Source organism: Gavialis gangeticus, unplaced genomic scaffold, assembly GCF_001723915.1.
Source record: "Gavialis gangeticus isolate Ggan-Ray unplaced genomic scaffold, GavGan_comp1, whole genome shotgun sequence".
Taxonomy (NCBI): domain Eukaryota; kingdom Metazoa; phylum Chordata; order Crocodylia; family Gavialidae; genus Gavialis; species Gavialis gangeticus.
Window position 1 is genome coordinate 21,267,628 of NW_017729006.1, and position 14,606 is coordinate 21,282,233.

General features: G+C 38.5%; 1 protein-coding gene across 18 annotated transcripts in view; it reads right to left on the bottom strand.

Annotated features, from left to right (window-relative positions):
• CLASP2 (cytoplasmic linker associated protein 2) overlaps positions 1 to 14,606 on the bottom strand; it is a 276,414-nt gene that overhangs the window by 245,135 nt on the left and 16,673 nt on the right. For all 18 annotated transcript variants that reach the window (XM_019508951.1, XM_019508959.1, XM_019508941.1 and 15 more), the window contains 4 exons: positions 6,408 to 6,511; positions 3,451 to 3,542; positions 3,018 to 3,093; positions 1,768 to 1,865 (listed from right to left, as the gene is read on the bottom strand). In XM_019508951.1, coding sequence (XP_019364496.1) covers positions 1,768 to 1,865; positions 3,018 to 3,093; positions 3,451 to 3,542; positions 6,408 to 6,511 — 370 coding nt within the window. The remainder of the gene's footprint in view (positions 1 to 1,767; positions 1,866 to 3,017; positions 3,094 to 3,450; positions 3,543 to 6,407; positions 6,512 to 14,606) is intronic.

Sequence of the window (14,606 nt, forward strand, 5' to 3'; positions counted from 1 at the left end):
CAGGAGTGGGTGGTCGGGGAAGGGGAGGCATGGGGGAGAGCAGAGGGGTGGAATCTGAAAGCATTCTTTTCTGATAAATATTTGTTCCAATTTAAGGCAGAAGCTAAAGCTTTCTATGGATCTCTTGGTGCAACACTCTTCTTTACCACCATAGCAACCATGAAAGGATACTAGTAACTGATTTCAAACCAGATTACAGCCATACAGACTTAAATAAAATCTTAGCATTTCTCTTCAGAAAGAGTAAAGACCACAAAAGAGGCCTTTTCTTTTTCATGGCTTTTCCTGCCCTTTGATTGGGAAAAGCTGCAGTTGCAGAGTGGTAAACTGCTCCTGTCAGCAAGTCCCATAATCACAGTTCAGATTTTAAATCTGCATGCCATTAAAGATGCTCATTTTCCCTCTAGATCCAACAAGTAACAAACTCTGTCAATATGGGTGGGTGAGGTGGAGGGGAGGGGGGGGAAATGGGAGAACGGGGGCAAACTCAGGCAGAAATAATGTTAGATATATTTAATCTTGATTGCCTAGAAGAAAGCAGGACCTCTGTGAGAAGGTGCCATACATATACTGAGTGGTCAAAAAGAAGGTGCTAAGGGTGAGCAATCTTATTACAAAGAAGTCCTTGATTCATGGCCTTATCTGTAGCACACTCTACGGCCAATTTCAACAAAATATCAACCATCTTTGATAGCTTTTGCTGACACTGGGAAATAGCAGCTGTATCACTAAAAAGACATTAAAACAGGCCATACCAAGCCACACAGTAGCAGCCTACATTACTCCGATCTTCAGCTTCCCCAATAATTTTAAGCAAACAAAACTGTCCAGTGATAAGAGGAACTATCCCTACTCTTCCGAGTAAATGCAAAAGGAATGTCTTGGAACAAGCACTGAGCTTGTCACAGCAGCCTCAAGGAATTCAGGCAGTCACCTAGGAATCTTGCTCCTATGATAAATGGAGAGAAAAACCCTAAGACTTTGACATTGTGCTACCTGGAGTCTGGGTGCTTCCATAAAGACCAACCTGGAAGCTGCTAGCTGTCACTGACTTACCACCTCTCATGAGATTTTGCCTCTGTTACTGAAGCAGAACACAGTATCAGAGACTTTAGAATGCACATTACAGCTCGTTCTCAGCACTCGGGGATTGATATATCTGATGCATCTGCTTCAAGAGCTCCATGACAAACTTCTGACCAGATTTGGAGAAGCCTCTCGGAGCATTTGAGAGCTTTCCATGGCTTTTAGAATAGTAATGATACTTAAAGGCATTCCTTAAATGCACAGTCATGACTGGTTGTCAGGATGAGCAGTCATCTGGCAGAACAAAAATGCCACAAGGATACTCCTTGAAGTTCCTTCTTTATTTTTCCTTTGAAGACAATCCTGTTCTAATGGGAAAAAGCCACCAAAATGAATGTTCACAGGGAAACTGCAAACTACGACAAAAATCAAGCACCATATGGTTGCCAAAATGCCAGGGAACCTGGACAGTATGTTCACAACTTTGACAATACATCAAACTTATGGAAAGGGCAAGAAAAAAAACTAGACAGTATTTTTTACTGTTTTAAGACAGCAGAACAGATACTGAAAGGGTCTGGCAGATATTACTTTTGTTGGCCTACAAAGTTTAAAAAAGCATGATGGAAGAAAATGTACTGACGGATGGTAACAAAATGGTATGAAATACTTAACAAAGGCATACTTTTAAAGCATTCTAGGCACTAATCATAATTTAGTGACAAAAATTAAACAGCTCACCTTGCAGAGGGAATTCCCCTCTTGTTGAGGTCTACTCGTACTCTCTCCCCTACATGTCTATAAATCTCCACAATTGCCAATAATGCAGCATCTCTCACCTGTGAATGCATATGGAAATTGAAGAACTTTTTAACAGAAATTACAGAAGTAATAAAATATGTGAAATAGTAGCCCAAATAACCAATCTATCAGGGAGATAAGCAGCAAATAGCAAGGGTCCTATTCCCCCCAGCAGCTCCTGGGGTGATGAGGAACAATGGCCAGAAGCTGCTGGAGAATAGGTTCAGGTTAGAGATTAGGAGACACTATTTCACTGTTAGGGTGGCTAAGATCTGGAACAAACTTCCTAGGGAAGTGGTCCTCACTCCTACCTTGGGTAAATTCAGAAAGAGGTTGGATGAACACCTGTCTGGGGTCGTGTGATCCCAGCATGTGCTCCAGCCAGTGGCGGGGGGTTAGACTAGATGAACTATTCAGGTCCCTTCTGACCCCTAATGATTATGAAACCTTATGCCAACCCAGTGTGCAAGTTAACTTCAAACAGCTGGAAATGTAAGGATGGAAAATAAAGTTACCAATTAAAGATGCTAGCTTTTAAGCTGAAACATACTATCTAGTCCATCCTCTGGCAAAGCTCTATTATGCTTAATACATTTTGCAATGCTTCGACCAGCCTAATTTTAAGTGAACCAGAAAATTAATTTCAACAACTTCTTGTTGAAGACTATCTTATAGTCCAAGAGAAAGCCATTTGTCCCTATTTTCATCCTGGAGATGAAATTAAGCTGTAAATTCTTAATCCTCCCAAAAAAATGCATGCAGACAGGGTTCAACTTGTACTTGATAATATACTTCCTTAGTTAAACTGATGAAGGCCTAAAAATATATGTCAGTTAAGTCTCCTTTTGGAGGGCAGTCCTTCCTGTTTATTATGTGTTGCTTTTCTTTGAGTACATTATACAGAAAACAATTGTATCTAACAATGATTCAATTCAACCTGCCAGAGACAGGGAACAACTGTACTGAGAGCATTCTACCAAACCCAATTTAAAAAGGAACACTATCAGAACTGTTTCCCCACAACTGTCTTCACGTGCAAAAATGGATCAGTGAGAAAACCAAGCTGCATGACTAAATAAGGTGGACATGGACAAATGGACAAACAAATCCAGAGAGAAAACTTAAGTATATAACATAAATTCTCTCTCTCTCATATCAAAATACAATTGCTCAAGCAATAAAATGCTTACCGGACTATTGGAGTCTCCAAACAAGATGCATAAGTGTGGAACCAATTTGTTGAGGATTAACGATTGTGCACCATAACTGCAAAAACAAACAAAAATAAGTGTCATGCCAACAGGGAAAAAATATGTTTTATGAGCAAAAGACCTTGTAGCTTAGCATCAATAAACGTTTACATGGATTGGAGTCCCTGCTCTGGTCATTAGTTACATTTTTTTTTTTTTAAATGCTTCTCATGCCTTTGCATCATTCTTTCAGAAAACTGTAGAAAACTCAGAAAGTGTAAGTGTGCAGACTTTCCACTTTTTAAAAGAATAATTTTGCAAAGACATCAGGCTTCTTAAACTGTTATATTCAGAAAAAAAAAGAAGTGATTGAGAAACAAGATAGGATACTAATTATAATACTTTATACCCAAAAGAAACAAAGAAAACTTACGCATTCAAGGTTGCAATAAGACACAAGCACACTCCCTCTCGGGATCGGTTATTCTTGTGCTTAAAACCAACAGCAAGGCGTTCCCAAATGTACTATTAAAACAAAAACAATTGTTTTTAATTACTAGGCTCACAATGCAATATAATTCTGTTCATCTTCTGTAATGATATTTGGACCACCAGGTTCTGCATACATAGAAAACTAAATCAAAACAGTTCTGTTCTGGTTACTGGAATAGGTTGGGTTTTGGGGGGGATTTTTTTTGGGAGGGGGGTGTTTTGTTTTGTTTTGTTTTTTACAAAATTAACTTATTTTACATGATTTATGGAACACTAGTCAACATTTTCCTTACATATGCATTATTTACTTTTAGTAGAAAATACACTATGCCAGAAATATTAAAAGGTTTGTCCCTGTAAAATATAGTCCAATATTTCACTTATTTTTTCTAATTTTTAATATTACTTTTTGATGAACAACAGGAAAGCCAGCTTCAGTTTCAAACTAATATGGTTTGAAAGGCATTTGTTATCCATTTTCTTCAACGTTTCACATACTTCTTATAAAATTTCCTGCAAGAACCAGTTTTTGTTCCCTCTTATCCAAACCCAACTGATCACTGTACATTAAATCTTGCTTTCCGTGTTCCATATTTCTTCAATTGGGAATTTTTTTTCTTGCCCATTCATTTATCCTGCTTCTACTTTCTCCTCTGTTTTTATTTCTCCTTTTATGTTGATCTCTTGTGATTTCCTGTATTATGATTTTTAAGCTACACAATCCCTCACTTGCTCTCCTGCAATACTGTTGCCTGTCTTTTATTTGGTCACTTACCACTATCTCTTTAATCCTCCAATTGTCGGTAGCTCTGGAGCTTTATATCAAATCACCCTTGCTAACGCTGCAAACTGGGAGTTTATAAGACCTGGATTTCCAGTGATCAAACTGCAACCCCCAACTGCAGTGCTGCCATTATAATCCAGCAAGCATCTGAGAAAATGTTGCCTAGCAACAACTGCACCCTGCCTGAGACATAGCACATTACTCAGTCTACTCAGCATCCTACACTTTCCAAATACTGCAATTCCAATATAGCATGATCACATCAAACAAATAATTTTATCCTATAAGTCATTAAAATTGCATTTGTCTTGCTGCAAAATAACAACAAAGCAAACAAACAGCACCAGCAGGTCATATAACCAGGTAATATTGTCTATAAAACTTCAATCTTTAATAATTAGATAGCTACAGCTTAGAACAGATACCCAGAAGAAAAGGGTTAAGAAATTAAAATATTAAGCATAATTTGAAAATTGCTCACATTGTATCATATGTAAAAAGAATGAACTAGAGGAGGGCAGCAGCGTTTGCTTGGTAAAATAGCACAAATAAACAACAACAGGTTGCAAAGAAGAAAACATCAGGCCCCAATTAGCCCATCCTTTAGTATGTACAAGATCTTAAAAAGCTTTCCTTTCAGGACTAATATTACTTCTATTACAGAAATAAAATGCTCATTTTTTTCTAACTGAGGATGAAGTTTGCCAATTAAAACTCCCTGGTAGGTTAGGTCCTACTGCACAGGGTTTAGTCCTACATCTGACTACAGGTTTTAACAACTGAAAAGCCTCTTTCTGTTTTTGTGAACCAGTGTCCGCATTCATTGTGTTGCCTAAACTTATGAATTACTTCTGAAGAAAATCTTCATAACAGTCAAGTTATCAGCTGCATGCCCATTGGCAACCAATATTTTAAGCAACATTACTCAGGATGTTTACGAGATACAAAATGCTGTTAGGCAGTCTTACAATTTTACCATCTATACAAATATGAACATTACACAAGTATCTAAAAAGGTCCAGTCATCAAGAGGATCCCATTGCACTGAGCACTGTAAAAGCAATATGTAGCTCAGTTTTGAAGTATTAACTGTAATCTTAGAGATAACATTTTAAAGTAAAATACCAATGTCACAATTCAGCAGATCTCCAGAGCCCTAAGTTTCTCCCCACTGCACTGTTACTTGCCCAAGGAACAGACTGACTGCTCCAAAAGTAGTTTCCTATCCCAGCACCTCAATTCCTCTGCCCTTACAGTTACAGTGAGGGAACCCAGCTGGCCCCAAGTGGCCCATGCTTTGAATTGTGGAAGAAAGTACTGGTGCCTCACTCTGTGGAGAGTCAGCCTAGAATATCACTTGCCCAGAAATCACTCTTTCCATTGGAAATCAAGTCAAACAGAAGGATTTATTACATAAAATGAAAAAAAATATGTAAACAAAATGAGCTATAGGCTTGGAGACTAACAGAAAACAAATAGAGTCTCTTACCCTCTCACCTGTTTGCCCCAACCAGTCAAGATATAGTTATGCTATCTAACTATTATCAGAGAAGTGTATTGCTTTCTACCAGGAGTGTAGGTCTGTAGCCATATTGGTCTAAGGACATAGGCAGACAAGGTTCTTTGGGTCAATCCAATATCTTTTATTAGACCAACTCAAACAGTTGGAGTGGTAAAGCAGCCAGAGGCCAGTTCATATGCAAGAAGGCCAGTCAGTTTTAACTGACTACATTTTCACTGACTGGCCCTCTTGCATACATACTGGCCTCTTGCTGCTTTGCCACTCCATTCAGGAAGAGCACAGACCATTTACAGACATTTCCTCAGCCTGACAAAGGGCGTTTGTGCCCAAAAGCTTGTTAAGAAATTTTCTGACTATTTAAGTTGGTCTAATAAAATATATTGGATTTATCCAAAGAACCTTGTTTGCTTTCTACCAGATTTCTAATCTTCAAATAATTTATTAATAGTTTTGGACTACTTTGCTTTAAAACCATGATCCCACTAACATTTACATGCTTTGACTTCAATACCACTACTCATACATACAACATCATATTTGTGAGTAAATGCAGATACGGGCCTAAGTCTGAATTTTTCAGAAGTGATCATACCATTGGCGATGCTGTCTGGTCCATTAATTTCAATATGAGATTCTGGGCTTGTTCTCGAACTTGGTCTTTGGCATCTCCCATCCGATCTATCAAAGGTAGAAGAACTATATGACAAAGAAAAAGAATTAATCAAATACATATTCACCAATTTAAAATTCTGAAAATAGGTATAGAAAACATGCTTTATGAATCAGAAAAATCTTATATCTGCTTCAAAAATCAAGTCGGGATTTTAAAAAAAGCCACGGTATTTTTACAACTCATACTTATATTTACAATACTTAAAAAAAAAATATTTTAATTGATGTTGCTATTAAAGAACAGATTTCCATTTTAAAAATGTTAAGACTGATATACTTTTCCTTCCTAACAACCACGTGTGACTTCAATCTGATCTTCAGAAAAGGACAATTTACATAGGCTTGTCAACCAATATTACATCAGAAAAAGAACATTTTGCCCAAGGTAAAAAACTAGGGTAGGGCATGCAGGGATGAAACTCTTTTCACCAGAGGCGTTCCTCTGTAATTGTGTATCGTATTTCTAATACCTCCTTTAGCTTTATATTTCAAACAAGCACATGTTCCAAGTTGGACAATTTTTTAAATTCGTACAATCCTCAATCACAAATGCATCATCAAATTAAGAATGAGCCTTCCATGAGAACAATAATTTTAAAAAATGGTCACAATATTAAAACGACAGCTTCCTAACATATTGGGTGCATCCACGTGAGCTATTAGCACAAAGCAATAAACTCAAGTACATGTCGTGCTGGAATTTATTGCTCCTGGGTGCCACATTTGGACATGCACCAGGGAACACAGCATGTTGGACTGGGTCAGAGCAGCCCCAGCTGGCAGAGTTCTGGAGGGTCAGCCTGCCAGCCCAGGGCTGCTCTGACCCACCTCAACACGCTGCTGAGGGACTGGCTGGGGCACAAGGGTGCTCCAATGCAGGGCTAGCCAGCAGGCAGCCACCCACACTGAAGCACCCATGTGCCCCAGGCAGCCCAGTCAGTGTCTACACATGCACTACTGTGCACTAAAGAACTCCACCGCAGGGCAGTACTTGTATTTAGAAGTACTAACCTGTGGTGGAGTTAATTAGTTTCTTGTGGCCTAAAAGGGCCACACATGTAGGCATTGAGACTACTGTGGAGCCAATTAGGCAGCTCCACAGTAAACATCTCATGTAGATGAGCCCACCATGTAATATTTGCTCCACCTGTGAGGTCAGCATGGCAGGCTGAATTAACAGGTTGGGTATATAGCAAGCCACTGGCACTGATTCCCTCCCTATGTTGGTTGCCGCACCTATTTCTACCCACACACTCCTTACCAATTGCTGCCATCTCCCTGGCTAAATGGGATGGATAAAATCTCTTTGCTGGCTACATTGGTCCATAGGCCACAGGTTGCTGACCCCTGCACTAAACGGCTGTATTTCATGTCCTGAATTCAAAATCAACTAATGGAAATTGGTATTACATTTTTATACTACGACTCAGGAAAGAGATCATGGAGTTATTGTAGACAGTTCTCTAAAAATGTCAGCTCAGTGTGCAGCACTGAACAGAAAGTCAATAAAAATGCTGGGCATCATTAAGAAATGATTAAGATGTTGGGCATAATTAAGAAATGATGCCCAACAAAACAGAGATCATTATCACACCATTTTACAAATCCATGGTGCGACCACATCTTGAATTGTGTGTGAAGTTCTCGTCTCCACATCTCAAAAAGGCTGTAACAGAATTAGAAAAGATAGAGAAGGGCAAACAGAATGATCAAGACCGACTAAAAAGGCTAGGACTCTTCAGTCTGGAAAGAAAGCTGAGAGGGAAAAATGTGAGAGGTCTCTAAAGTCACGAAAGATATGGACCAAGTGAACAACAAACTGCTGTTCACCAAGACCCAGTATACTACAACTACTGGACACCACTGAAATTAATACGCAACAGGTTTAAAACTAGCAAGAGAGTATTTTTTTATGGAATGCGTAGGTAACTTGTGGAATTCACTGCTTGAGGATGTGGCACAGGCAGACTACTTTGGCCTCGTGTTTGTCACATTCAACAATTTACCATCTTTTTCTACTATCAGATCGATAGCACTACTAGGATTTAGTTTGTTGCTCATATATTTGAAAAATTCCTTATTGCCCTTAATTTTATTAGCTATGCACTTCAGTAATACCTTCGCCTTCTCTCAAGTGTCTGCATCTTAACTGTCCTTTTATATTGCAGCCAAGTCCCCCATTTCTTACGCACATACGTATGTGCATATTTATAGCTGCCTTCGCTTCCCATTTAAATTAAATGCGCTCTCTTTTTTTTTTTTTTTTTTAGTGAGAAACCTCATAATTGAATAATTATTTAGGGGAGCTTAAAAACCCTTAAGTACTAGTTATTCACATTTTTGTGCTCATATTTTTCCTCCCCCTCAATTCTGTTCATGATTATTTTCAGGTTTGGGGAACTGACCTCTTTAAAAAAGCACCATACATTACTCAGTATTATATTATTTTTGTCTAAAATATTAGACTGTGATTACTTGCTCCTAGGCAATTTGTTTTTAGTTGAAAGATCACCTCACTTTCATCTGTGAGTCATCCAGTTTAAGCATCCTAAAAGGCTTATAGCTTTTTCATTGCTCAGTAGGATTCAGTCCTCACTGAGCATGCTCCAACCCATCACAGCTTCTACTGATGAGTAGAGTAATATCTTCTGTCTCCACTAAATTACTAAATATATTCCATTCCCCTAGCAGCACTAAAATGGCACTGATGGCAGGAAGCCTGTCCCCTCTATTCTCTCAAACCTCCCTGCTGGGCCCAAAGCAACAATGAAGAGAACGAAGCCAAATGACTGAAAAAACACAGAGGATAAGAGCTGGGGCACAGACACGGAGGAGAGCAGACTGAGGTGAGGACCCTGATGAGAATGGACTTGTGATAAAATTGAAGTGTGAAACAGAAGATAGCCAACAGGAGACTGTGATTCAACTGAAGAAAATGTTACAGGAGGAAGCCAGCTAGAGGTGATACTGGACAATATGGATAAGATGGGGGATACAGAAAGCCAGGTATAGAAACCAATGGTGAGAAATGGAAATAGATTTGACAAGAAGCCAGAATGCATAAAGAGATACAGTACTACTGTCGTCATTACTCAAAACCACTAAGTAGCCAGGATATGAGAAGAAACCTGAAATCAGACAGATAAGGCTGATGCAATGCTTTTTAATTACATTTTGATTTTTATTAGTTATATTTTAGTATTTTTCTCTAAAAATGAAACTGATTTCAAAATATGCTAGCACCTAGACTTGTTATAATCTCTTAAGAAATAAATAATAGAATAAATAAGTATGGACCCAAGAGTCTCTATTTTAGAGCTTTCAGCTCTAGCTTGCATACTCTTTTCTCTATAAAGAAAAAAAACTGGGCACAAAAATATAATTTTTGAGGCCAACTTTTATGACTAGGACACATATTTCATGAATCCTATATTTAGGGCTTGATTCTCTGTGGGAACCAACAGTTGTGAAGCTGGAAGCAAGTGTCTGGCCAAAGTCATCACAGGCACCCAATTCCAATTATGATCTTAAAGCAGCTGTTTGAGACAAAGCTTAAGCAAAACCTTAACAAATGAATAAATAAGGATACCATTCACCGTTTTCTAACATAATTTAAAAATACAGTCTGAAAAATATGAAAGCTGTATACTTGCTTTCATAACAACTACTTTCTTGTCCGTTAACCACCAAAGTTATCTTTGTACCAAAATCTACTTGCATTTCACTGCTTGTCTGTGACTATAATCACAAGAGCGTACAGGGAAAGCTCAAGACATAAACCTGATGCAAAAATCTCAATGTGGCAGTTGCGCACAACAAACAGTCTGCAATGAAAGCGAGAGAAACAAGCAGGCTCTGCATTTTAAGGCAGGCATTTTAGAGGTTGGTAAATTTAGCCCCAATTCATTCAGAGGTGAATTGGGGCTATAAGAAAAAACATGTTTCAGGGCACAATATTTCCACAGCTCATTTAAAACAAAAAACAAACCAAACCCCCCCCACCAGATCTTTGTCTGCCATGAGTATAATTTATTCATGTGCCCCGACCTGTATTCCCCCAGCTCATAATCTACATAATTGCCATAACATTATCAATTTTCTCTCCCCTAACCTGTCATGCCTGTAATGACTAAAATTGAGAACAACCATGACTATCAGTTTTTTACCCATAGTTTCTATTTTTTATATTAACATTTTATTCTTGTAACTGCAAATGTTAATACTCAGAAAGTTATCCAATTCATTTTAAAGCCTGTTGAACTGCTAGTGTCCATGACCTCCTCTAGTAGTGAATGACATTGAACAATGGGGGCCAACCTTTGCCAAACAGCTCTACCCCCTCAAGTGCCACTCTGATCCTCTTCCCACCTGATCTGCTGCTCTGCTTTCTGTTTCCTGTCCTGTGCTCCTTGCCCTATTTACCATTGTGCCGCCTGCCCCCTCCCCAATCTGCCACGTGACACTCATGCCATAGATCAACCACTCCTGATACAGAAAAGCTCTGAATTTCAGTTTTACTATCAGAGTTCCTCCTTTTGTCTACGCTCTCCAGGTTAGTGAAGTTTAGCCTGTGTAAATGTCTGTTGCATCTATACCTTTTCGTGGTTATCTATGCCAACTCTGGATATTTTCAAAGTTTGCTTTATGATGATGTAGAATTAAAGCTTTACAAAACACCTATCACCTAAAGAAAATTAAGAGTCTTTCCTATACGAGTTCCAATGTTTATAGAAACTACTTTTTGATTAAAACAAACAAATGCCCCCAGCCTTTTTATACATGCAAAACATAAAAGCTCCCCACACACAATGTAAGGTTAAATCTCTGCAGTGACATCTCCTACGTCCTGCAAAGACTTGCATATATTAATAGCAGCAGTAGGAATTGGCCAAAACTACTAAGGAGGGAAAGTAGAGAGCTGCCTCTACAACTAGAGTGACTGCTGATGTTGTTATATACTGTATGCCTAGGAGAGAGAGAGAAGATCCACAGAGCTTTCTCCATGTGCACTGCTGCACTATAGAGTTGTGTAAGCTACTTTTGTCACACAAGCAAAATGGCCTGCTGAAGTGGGTGCTGGTGGTGATAGCTGCTCCACACAACAACCACGACATGTCCCACCTGTAAGATGAGTCCCGTAAAGAGCCGCCACGAAGGATTTTCCCCCAGGTCTTTACACTGGCCCAGATCTCATTGCTCACCATACCATTGCCATTCTTTTTAAGATAAGACCCAAGCCACATCTGTAGAAGACGGTATGTGCAAGACATCCCTTATGAGTGTTGGAGTATTGCGAGGCCCAGGAATGACCCAAGAAAAATGCAAGAGACTGATTTTTTGTTGGTGATATATTTTATTGGACCCTCCTGCACCACTGGGAGGGACACGGGCTTTCAGGATTCTACTATACTCTTTCTTCTTCAAGTTTCTGAGAATACAGGCAGACACAGCAGAGTTAAATAGTAGATAAAACAAAGGCTTATGCAAAACTCCATATGCAAATAAAAACAGGAAAGAAGAGATATTACCAGGTAGCTGGTATCAGATAAGAGAAATGCAATAGAGAGAGTAACCTGATAAGTGGAAGACCAAGACCATTCAAGAGGTTTGTTGTCACCTGTGGAGTGCAAACAGATTAGCAGGGATCAGCTAGAAGAAGGGTGGCCATGGCAAACACGGCAGAAAGCAGAGCAGCAGATCAGGCAGAGGAAAGGAACTGAAGTGGCACTCAGGCAGGGTGCAGAGCTAATTTATGGCATGCCTACCAAAACAGCTGGCCCTCAAAGAAGTCAATTAAAATGACTCGTGAAGTCTATGTCTGTGTTAAGTCCCTAGTTCCTAGTGTCCAGTAACGTCATTAATTTTTGTTCCCAGGCCCATCTTCAGCATCCCTGCCACTTCAGCAAAAGACTCAAGGGAATGGGTATACATAGACTGTGGGAGGGTCAAAGCCCACAATAAGGAAAAAGGAGCATTTATTAATATGTGTGTGGTCTTATGGTACTGTATAACAGGAAAGCAGAGTCTGACTCCAAACAGTTGTGGGGATGAACAACAAGGTTCAGGTCAGACCCTTTCAGTCTGCAGCTCACAACAGCAAGTCATCTGTTTGACAAGTTGATGAGTCTAAGACCTAAAAGGAGACAGAGGATGGATGAAAAGAAGCAAAAGGCAAGAAAGTACAATCACTATTGTTCAATTCACCTACTGACTACTCCTGTTAGTAATTTCCTGCAAACAAAATAAATGTAATCCTAGGATTTTCAAGGACATGCTGCACAATGCAGCTTAAGTCATTAGACAATATAAATATAGCAAAGCGTCTTCTTTTAAAATGTTCCTACATTAGGGAAATCAAGAAAGGAGTTTTGATTTAAAAATACTGTAAGACTGTAGGTTTATTTTTCTCATTTAAAATAGAAGACTAAATATCAACACACTCCACTGAACCAGGAAAGCATCTTAAATTGTGCATCTTAATGCCATCCATTTCATTATCAGTGCTTCTCAGGTAAGTGTCATCTAATTGACTAGACCTGAAACATAATCATGTAAGGTTTTATGAAGTTAAATCCTGCAAGTGTGCACATACACACAAGACTTATTTGAGATCAACTGACAACACTACAAATAGCCAGAGTTTGACAAAGGACTGAATTCTGACTTTCTTTGAATTTACAGGTCATTAAGATGCAAAACAGTACTTCGCACAAGACTTTTTGGCTTGCACGGAAAGGTTTACTTGTCTAGCTTTTGAATACTCAAGTTTTTTTTTCATTACTAGTATGCTCAACAGTACAATTTCCAGATTACGCCTAGTTTTTAAAAAAAGGACAAGAAAATAGTCATTTACAGGGAAGTCAAATGGTGATTATTTTCCAAACCATTTATAACCAAGATATTCAAAGTTGAATCAGCTCTTGACATGTATATAAAATGGATAAAAAATGCTCCATATGTCATTAAAGCCTCAGCTAAAAAGAATAATTAATCTCATGTGACACTTAGAAATCGAGATATTTTTCTTCTAAAAACATGAGTTGATAATCACTATACCGAATTCAGTCTTGATTTTGTTTATTTTTTGAAGTTACAGTTATACAACCAAGACAATATTTAGGTCAGTATTTCAAAGTTTAGATACCAAAATTTATGCACTTAGATATATATCCCACCACTTTCAAAGTCACTGGAGGCCAAGGGAGCTCAGTAACCCTTTAAAAAAATAAAAGCATAAAAGGAAAGATAAGGCCACATTGTTTAGATGATGAACCACAGCCAGAAGTCCGAATGTACTGGACTCATTTATTCCTTTAAATTTCTCAAAGCATTTAATTTAAATACTGCCAAAGCTAGATATAGATATACAGCAACATTTAAACTGAATGAATAAATGTATTTATTTATTTTTAAGAACTCAAACATTAAATATTTATTGTTTTGCACTGGGAGTAAATAGCAACTACAGCATATCTTTGCAAGATTACTCCGCTCCTACTGTCCCAACACAAGACAGAAAAGTCATGAAAATACTAAGTTTTAAAAAATTTAAAACAGATTTTGTGCCTGGCATGATAAATCTGTGATAAGTCTGAAAGCTGCGATAGTAAAACAAGCTTATTATTCAGTGCTTTAAATGATTTTTCTTTTATTTTCATCATACACTTGCAGATTATGATACGTTTCATAGTATACACGAAGACTGCACATGGATGTCATATGCTAAAAGAACAAACAGAAAACCCTCTTGATAAACCGTTACCTTAAAACTGAAACAGACTATTTGTTCAAAGGCTAAAGGGCCTCCAAATGTTTAATTTAATCCTGTATTGCTATTATTCACTCTCACCATCCCGTCTAGCAACATGAGATCTCCTAACCAAAAACAGGTTTCTAAGTATGTATGATGTTATGCTGACTTCGTGTGCATGATAAATGATTCAGGCATGCCACAAGGTAAGCCCCACACGCAACCCATGCCACACTAGTTCCCATAAACCTCCCCAATCTGTTGCACTGCTTTATGCTCCTTAACGTATCTGCCATGTGCCACACACACAAGCTGCATGCACACTAAAAGTGGCACAGGCCACTGGGTTGGCCACTCCTGATTTATACC